The following is an 8,746-nucleotide window of genomic DNA, read 5'->3' as shown; positions in this document are numbered from 1 at the left end:
GTCCTCAGGAGTCTGTCAGATCCTTCTCTTATTCCCCCCTCGCAAGAAAAAATTAATGAAAAAGGGGAGGAGAGACGGCGAGGTGAGATCCGAAGGGTTCCCATCTGGCACAAGCAGAAATTGCTGCTGTTTCCTCCATTTGTTGCATCCCCGAACGTCTCCGGCACAGACGACCCGAGGAGGCTCGCGGCAGAGACGTGCTTTCCAGGGAGCCTCCTCCTTTTGTTTCAAGCCATCAATCCAAGGTACACACATATATATATACATTTTATGTATATATATACACACATACGGATACATAGGGGTGACCCCAGGCTTTGCACTGCCGCCAGCAGAATCCAAAGGAAGTTTTCTCTCCCCGGGCTGGGTGAACGCCGGCGGCCGTGTCTCTCAGGGCTGGGCTTTTTGTCTGGCAGCACGTCAGCAAGTTCACGGTCGGCACTGGAGACTTTCAAGAGAACAAAAGGGCTGGGGGGAGGCGAGACACCACCGCTGCTCCAGCAACCCCACGGGTGGGAAGAGTTTTTGGGGTGGTTTTCCTTCCTTTTGGTCCTCGTGGAGAATTTCCCCGGCCAGACGCATGGGATGCACGTGTGGCCAGAAAACCGTGGGATGCCAGCCTTCCCCAGGGACAAACAAGGATGCCACGCATCCCGCCAGGGATGCCACGTGTTCTGCTGGGGACAGCCCTGCCAGCAGAAGGTGCACGTGCCACCAGTGGGTGCCAGCCTTATTCGCAAGCAGAGGCGACGGTGGTGACGCTGGTGATCTTGGTGGAGTCGTCAGACCAAGGCTGGAGGTTCTGGAGGGCGAAGAGAGAGGAGTTGTGGACACAGATGGGGTCAGCTTGGATGGGCTGGTTGATGGTTTTTTGGAAGGCCTCCTGCTGCAGCTGCATGAGGATGCGGTTCGCTTGCTGCCGCTCAGCCTCCCGCTCCTCTGCTGTCTGCCTCCTAGGAGAGAGGGAAGAGTTAGGGGTTCCTGGAAGAATAAGGAAGGGGCATCTCTGGAGAGAAAAATGTCATACTGGGTGCTTGGGGCTGGGTGGGGTTGGAAAAGAGAGTGCCTAGCCACAGCGCGGTCCCACATTCCCTGCACAAATTGCCATTAAGTCCCATAAACTGGGAGCTGGGGCTATCTATCTTACTGGCCCCAGGGAGAATCGCTCCAATCAAAGAGAGCCGGGAAAGCCCTGGGATTTTTTCTGCCCATGGGAGAAATCCCAGCAGAGCCAGGACACCCAACGGGGCACACGACGGGGTTGCAAATGGTGTGATTCCCCGCAAACATGCTCTGTGCCCAGCAGCGAGAGCCAAGCGCCCAACGTCCCAGCAAGGAGCACGGGGCAGGAGCGAGGGGAAACATCACCGACTGGCAGTGCCACACAGCTGGGAGATGGGCAACGTCACCCCAGGCATCCCCTTCCCTGCACCCAGGCGTGCCATCCCCTCCTCTGCGCTGCGGTGGCCAGCTGAAGAAAGTCTGGATGGAGGCGACAATGCACCCATGGCATGCTGGACAAAAATTAGCAAAATACTGGCTAAACACAAGAAACATATTTTTAACAGTAAGGAGAATCAAAGCCCAGAATAAACTGTCTGGGCAGGGTGGAAGAGGACATTTTTAAGAACAGGTTGGACACGTGTCTATCTGGAATGACACCAGCAGAGCTGATCCTGCTGAGAGAGGGAAATTAGGGGGCCTGCAGGGGTCCTCTCCAGCACCAGTAGGGTCCCAGCTCTGGGCCGTCTGGGAGAAGGGGATGTAGAGGTAGAAATGGCCTGAACACACAATGAAAATACCAGCATCTGCATGCTTGGATGGCAGGTCGGTCTGGAGGCTGCAGCCTGTGGTGACCTCCACTTTTACTGGTGAACATCACCTGGCACCTTCAGCGATGCTGCTGGGAAAGGCTGGGGGCAGCTCACAGTGCCGGTCCTGGGATGATCCCCAAAGCACCCACTCCCTCACTCACACCCCCGGGGCTCAGCCGACACTCTCCCAGCAGCTTCAGTGACAGGAAATGGCAGCTTTTTAATTTAGCAACTCAGGGGGACATGAGATGTCTCATCTTCTTTGGCTGCAGGGATTGGAAGTGGCAGCTCCGAGCTCCACAGTGACATCTCAGAGCGCAGGGCAGAGTGTCCCTGGCTCCCCACTGGGGAAGTGGGAGAAGGCTGGATGTGGGCGATGGGGCACCTGAGCCTCCAGGCACGTGGCCAGGGCTCCCACCCGAGAGCAGGTAGCTTGGGGCTCAGGCCCTGCTCTAATCACTATGTCAACATCTCATGTCAGACATCCCGGGGAGAGGGGGCTCGGAGCAGCACCGGCCCTCCCCACACAGCCTGGGAGCGGCTCCGTCTCTGCTTCGATGAATATTTAATGACCCTGCACAATGAAACGATGCTCCGGGAGGAAGGAGGCAGCCCCACATCCAGGGCGGTCAGGAGCACGGTGGCTGTGAGCACCCGGCTCCCAAATATTTCCCTGCTCCAAGCAGCTGGCCCATTCATGCATTCACGTCAGGTTGGGATTTGCAGGTTCAAATCTGCCTGGAAGGAACTAAACCTCAGTGCCTGTGTCTCAAGAAAGAGCCCAAATCTGGGGAGGGGAATCACACAGCCACCTCACTCCAGCAGAGATACCCAGCAAGGGGCAGTGGCCGGACTCTCCCCACAACTTGCCCTTATTTAAGCAGTTAAATCCCTCAAAGGACTTAAAAATAACTCTCTCTTCTTGGATAATCCCCGCTGCCTAGCTTACACTGCGCCTGCGACCAGCTCCTTCCAACGCCCAGTGCTCCAGGCACTGTTTGCAGCCCACCACCGCTGTAGGGGGACCCGGGGCAGCCAGCCGGGCGTGCTATTAGCCAGGGGCACCTGCATCTCCACTGCAACCCCCAACATGCACAGATGCAAACAAGCAGAGCTTACAAGGCTGGGTCCTTCTGGCTCAGGCTGGTGGGGATTCTCCCATGTCTAATATTAATACTACAGCTGAGGTCAGGCTGCAGCCTTTCCCTTCGGCAGAACCAGGATTTTGTTTCTCATTACCCAGCTATTTTTTGTGAAACGTGAATAGGTTTGTATCCTCTGCTCCTCTGCCAGAGGGGGACGAACTTAGCCAACAGACGCAAAGAGTATTGACAGACAGATGGAGAGCCAGCCAAGCCAAATTTGCCTCACTTCCTTAGGAAACCAGGTTAGAAGACATAGCTGACCTCGTTCTGCAGGCCACGGCAGGACTGTTCCTCCTCCAGGATTCTGCTCCTGGCTAACAGAGTTAACTCCAGCTGGAGACTTCCAGGCACTTGGTGAGCTGCTCTTCCATGGGTTCTTTAGCAAAGGACTTGCTGAGCGAGGACTCATCCCCACCCTTGGATTCAAGTTTCTTGTCCCGCATTTCTTATCCAACCTCTGCATGCCCAGGCAATGACTGTCCCATTCAGCCTTGGGGAGACCCCGGGGAAGCCCTTGAAGAAGCTACTATCTGCCTGCACCCAAGCGCCCAGTGCTCAGCACCCAGTAACAGCACCCTTCTCTGACCTGCCCCTTGCCCAGGTGCCCCCCTGCAGGGTGCCTGTCCCCAGGGCCCAGGGTGCCCAGGGCAGGGTGAGCAGGGGATGCTTCCAGGACTGGGATGCCTCCCACGGAGACACCCCGGGAAGCTGCAGCCTGGGAGGAGCAGGGTCACCCGGGAGCCTGCGTGTGAGCCCGGTTCTTTCTTGCCCGGCACGCTCGGCAGGAGGAGAAAAAAAAAAAGAAAGAAAAAAAAAAAAAAAAAGGAGGCGCATTTTGGCAAGGAGGTGCCGTAAAGCGGGGGTGAAAATTTGCGCGTTATGCAGGGCCCGGCATCCCGCCAGCCCCGGGTGCAGGATCCGGCCCAAGCCGCGCTCCCGGCCCGGGGTGCGGCCCTGCCCCGCCGCCGGGAGGTCCCGCTGCCCCCGGGGCCGCGCACCGACGGCGACGGCTCCTGCCCAGCCCCGCAAAGGCGCGGCTCCCGCCGCCGCTCCCCGGCGGGGCTCGCTGCCCCCCCGGGCCGGGCCGGGCCGGGGTCTCCCGCACGCTGCTGCCGGGGAAAGAGGTGCTGGAGCTGCTGCACCCACTGGGCCCCCGGTGACACTGACTGCACCCATCGCACGTCGCCCCCCGTGCATGCATCCACGTTGCATACATGCACACCTACTTGCAGGCGGACCCAGTGTGCTCACAGGGCACACACACACACGGAATGCACGCTGCCTGCACGCACACCGCACACGCATCCATATGCAGATGTCTGGCTTGCACACACCCCCCCATGCGTGTTCACACACAGGCACACACACACGCATACACTGCATGTGGCCTTCGCACAAAAGCATTCACGTGCACTGTGCAGTTATATACATATGCCCTGCTTGCACACGCACCCACAGGTGTGCACACACACACACTGGATGAATGCACACACGCAGGCATGTGCACACACAGCTTACACACACCCCACATGCACATTCATAGCCACCAGCGCTGCATGCACACATGCATTCCCACACGTGTGCCCACACATTCACATGCACACACATGTGAGTGCACACCTGGGAAGGTCACACAGGGCTCGCACCCTCACACGCAGCCACCAATGTCCCTGGCAGAGCTGGTGGCAGCCAGGCCTGCTCCCCCAGGGCTGCCCCAGCACCCGCCCCACCGATCCACCGAGCCTCCCAGCTCCTCACCTCCACTTGGTGCGCCGATTCTGGAACCAGGTCTTCACCTGGGCGTCCGTCATCTTGAGGGCCTTGGCCAGGGCAGCACGCTCGGCTGAGGCCAGGTACTTCTGCCGGTGGAAGCGCTTCTCCAACTCGCAGATCTGCAGGCGGGTGAAGGAGGTGCGCGGCTTCTTCTTCTTGGGGGGGGTGCGGTTCTGGTAGGGGTGACCTATACGGCGTGTTACAGTGAAGGGTGAGAGGGCCACTGGGGGGGACACGGGAGGAGGGGGGGATGAGAGGCAAAGAAGCAAGCAGCGACACATCAGCAGAGGGGCTCCGGCTACCGGGGGCTCTGGGCTGGGGACCCCCCCGCTGCGAAGCCACCGCTTCCCCGCCGACACCCGCGCACGGGCTGCAAAAACGCGGCGGCGGCCTCGGCGCTTTCCCCGGGCGCTGCGGGCACCCGCCGGGCACCGCTCGGCTTTGGCGGCGGGGAAGGCGGCCGCTCGCCCGGCGAAGTGCCCGGGGGCGGAGGGGGGAGCCGGTAGGGGCAGCCCGTCCCGGCGCCGGGCCGGGGCTCCGCACTTCGTGGGAACGGGATTCGGTTTAATTTCGTTTGGGCGAGGCGGTAACCACCGCCCTCCTCGGCCCCGGCGTTTCGTACCCGGGAAATAACTTACCGGGCTGGAAACGGGAGTTGCGACTCGGTTGAGGTTTTTGTTTGTTTGTTTGATTGATTTTTTTCTTTTTTATTTCCCCCCACTTAAAAAATAATTGGGGAAAATTCGCGGCGTGTCTCAGCCGGGCCGGGCCGGGGCTCCGTGAGAACGAGCCCGGTGTCTGCCAGGGGAACGGCCCGTATGTTCGCCCGCGGCCCTGCCCGAGCCAAGCGCCACCGGGTCGAAATTAAACGTGAACTTGCAAAAATCGGGCCTCGGTTTCCACCGCCGGGAAAAGGGGCCGGTGCGGGCGCTGCAGGAGCCGGGGCTGATTTCCCACCCCCCCACACCCCCCCGGTACAATTTCGTTGCTTTTTTTGTTTGTTTTTTTTTCTTTTCGTTTTTGGAGTTTTTGCTTTGTTAGCGCCGAAAGACGAGCGCACATACATCTGGAAACGGCGGCAGGTCGGGAAAGCGGCTCCAGCCCGAGCCCGGCTCAGCTCGGGGTTGCAAAAAGTCCCTTTTGGCGGGGGAAAGGCTGAGCCGAAACCCGCAGCTGGAAAAAACAGCCCGGTTACGGTACGCAGGGAAAAACAGCCGTACGAGCGGTCGGCAAACGGGCCGGCCTTCCCGGGCGGGCGAGGGCCGAGGCCGCCGGGCTCCCTTCCCGCCGGGCCGGGCTGTGCCTCCGAAATAACCCTCTGTTTTAAAGGAAACTTTCCCCGGGTGTTGGGTCGGGTAGCGGAGCAGCGGGGAACGGGCAGCGGTGTCCGGGGATTGCGGGAGGTGTGCGGAGTTTGCCGTCCCGTTTTGTCCCTGCCCGCCTTTCCCGGGCCCCATCCCGGGAAACCAAACACACAAAAAAAGAACGAAAACAAAAAAAAAAAACCCACCACACACAACACAAACGAACCAACCAACCAACCAAAAACAAAAACAACAAAACACCCACAAAAAAAATCAAACAAAAACAAAACAAAAAAGATAAATAAATCAATCAAACAAACAAAAAAAAACCCAAACCCAACGCATTTAGAGGGGACTGAATGCGCCTGATTTTCCACCCCTTCTTGCTTCTGGCCTCCTTCAGGACCGACTTCCCGGGGTGATCCGGGCCGCTCTCTCCACCCGGGGTCGGATCCTGATTTCCCCGGCGGGCACCGGCCGCCGCGCCGAGTCCGGGCGGCGGGGAAGGGAGCGAGGCGGCGGGAGCAGGGAAGGAAAGCGGGGGGTCCCGGTGGCCCGACTCACCTGTGAACCTGTCTTTTGTGTACCGCCTGTTGCTCTCCATCCAGGGGAAGGTGAGCCCCGTGAGACTGTTCATGCCGTTCACCGCCGGCACGGCGGCGGAGAGGGGCTGGTGCACGCCACCGGCCACGGGGCGATGGGCCGGGACGCGGATCACGCCCCCGGCCGAGCTCAAGGTGTTGCCGTTCATGCTCACCGCCATGTTCACGTTGTAGGAGCCGGGCAGGCCGCCCATGCTGCAGGAGGTACCGGTGTAGGCGCCGGCCGTGCCGCCGCTCGCCCCGTAGCCACCCGTGACCGTGTTGTAGGCGCTGCCCACGATGCAGCCCAGCCCGTAGTCCGCCGAGTCCTGCAGCCGCGGGTGCGAGACCATGCAACTGCCCGGCTCCGAGGTGTTGAGGATCTGGTCGATGCCGAAGCTGATGGGCTCGGCTTGGCCTTGGTGCAGGTGGTGAGCCCCGAGGTGCTCCATGCCGCCGCCGCCCGGGAGCCGCCGCCCGGCCCCGGCCGCGGAGCCGCGCACAACCGACGCCCCGGGGCACCGGGGCCGGACCTCCGCCCCGGGCAGGGCAACACAGCCCCGCACCGCCCCGAAACACGGCAACGGAGGCGCGCACAGCCGGGACGCGCCGGCTACGCGCTCAGTCCCATAGCACGGCAGTCGCGCACCCCAAGACACGCCGGCAGAGCCACGCACAACCGGGACACGGCAGTTACACGCTCAGCCCGAAGACACGACAGCAGAGCCATGCGCAACCGAGGCACGGGAGTTAAACAACGCCGCAGCCCAGGACACGACAGCCGTGCCCAGCCGCGGCACAGGAGCCGCACACTCGAGGCACAACCACGCCACACACCCCCACTGCACCCAGGAGACCAGAAGCGACCCCCCCACACACACACACGCCCACTGGTCCCACTCCGATGAGCCCCAGCACCCCCACGCCACCAAGACACAACCACCACGAGCCAGGAGCCACTCACCCAAGACACATACACATACAGACACAGGAAGGTGCCCCGGGAGGAGGGGGGACGGGGGACACCGCCGCGGGCGGTGGGGAGCCGGGAGCCCCGCGAAGCGGCGCGGAGCGGAGCGCGGCCGCGGAGTGCGAGTGCGAGCGCCCCGCCGCCCCGCTTGCCCATCAATCACGCTACCCCAGGCCTGCTGCTCCCGGGCCCTCACTCTCCATTGGCTGGATGCTGAAAGGAGCCGAGTGAATGACAGCAGAGAAGAGCACACGAGAAAAGGAGTTTCTTCTTCTCCAGCTCCCCCCAAACCTCCCCCCACCCCAAAAAAAAAAAAAAAAAAAAAAAATCACCACCCGGCTCGGCCTTATAAAGTCAGCGCTGGGTGCGCACAGGGCATCGGGGTGGGTAAAGGAGCAGCAGCAGGTACCGGACAGCGGAGGGGGACTTTTTGTTCCGCAGTTTGTGGCCGTGAGCTTTTGGGGGAGGGAGGTCTTGGCTGCCATCCCGGGAGGGGACGGGGACGTGGGGCGCTGGGGTTGGCATGGGGCTGCAATCCCCCGTGGGCCACCAGCTGATCCCGTGTGGGGAATGAAACCAAGGGTCCCGCTCCTGGAGGGATCCCAGAGCTGCCGTCCCCCTTTTCTCCGGAGGGGTGTTCTCAGTTTCAAAAGTCATCACCTCTCAAAAAGCCGAAGAGGAGGAGGAGGAAGACGCTCCCCCTTGTCCAGACCCCAGAACGGGGGCACGGGAGGCAGTCAGGAGGGCCCCCACGGGTGCCCAGGCCCGTGGAGGGAATATCATGGGAGGAAGCAATGGGCACCTGGGGGCGTACCTCCACCCCGGAGAACGGCGGGGGGTCGTTCCCCTGGGTCGAAGGCCGGTCCCAGCTGCTCCCCCCGGGGCAGCGGCGCAGACCGCGGCGGGGTGAGGGCTGAACGGGACACCCGCTGCTGCCGGCTCTGCCGCCGCCCCCTCCTGTGCCTGCCCGCGGGGAGATGAGTGTTTTTCGTTAAAAATAAAATAAAAATTGAAAACCGCTGCCGTAATTTGCTGCAAAACTTGTTCTAGCCCTGGCCCGTCGGTGCTCCCGCTCTGTGCAGTCGGGGGGGAGAGGGAGGGCAGGACCCGGGGGTGAGGCGGGGGCACAGCCAGCTCCTGCCCCATCAGTCCCCGCTGC

General features: G+C 61.3%; 1 protein-coding gene across 1 annotated transcript; it reads right to left on the bottom strand.

Moving 5' to 3' along the window:
* Positions 1-730: 730 nt before the first annotated feature.
* TLX1 (T cell leukemia homeobox 1) lies at positions 731-7,069 on the bottom strand (the record flags this gene model as incomplete). Its single annotated transcript, XM_082486746.1, has 3 exons — positions 731-953; positions 4,718-4,919; positions 6,601-7,069. The coding sequence occupies 3 exons, from the start codon at positions 7,067-7,069 to the stop codon at positions 731-733; spliced, it is 894 nt and encodes a 297-aa protein (XP_082342872.1).
* Positions 7,070-8,746: the final 1,677 nt, after the last annotated feature.

This window comes from Vanellus vanellus (genome assembly GCF_965231255.1).
Source record: "Vanellus vanellus genome assembly, chromosome: 7".
Lineage (NCBI taxonomy): Eukaryota > Metazoa > Chordata > Aves > Charadriiformes > Charadriidae > Vanellus > Vanellus vanellus.
This window is presented reverse-complemented; position numbering and strand designations above follow the sequence as displayed.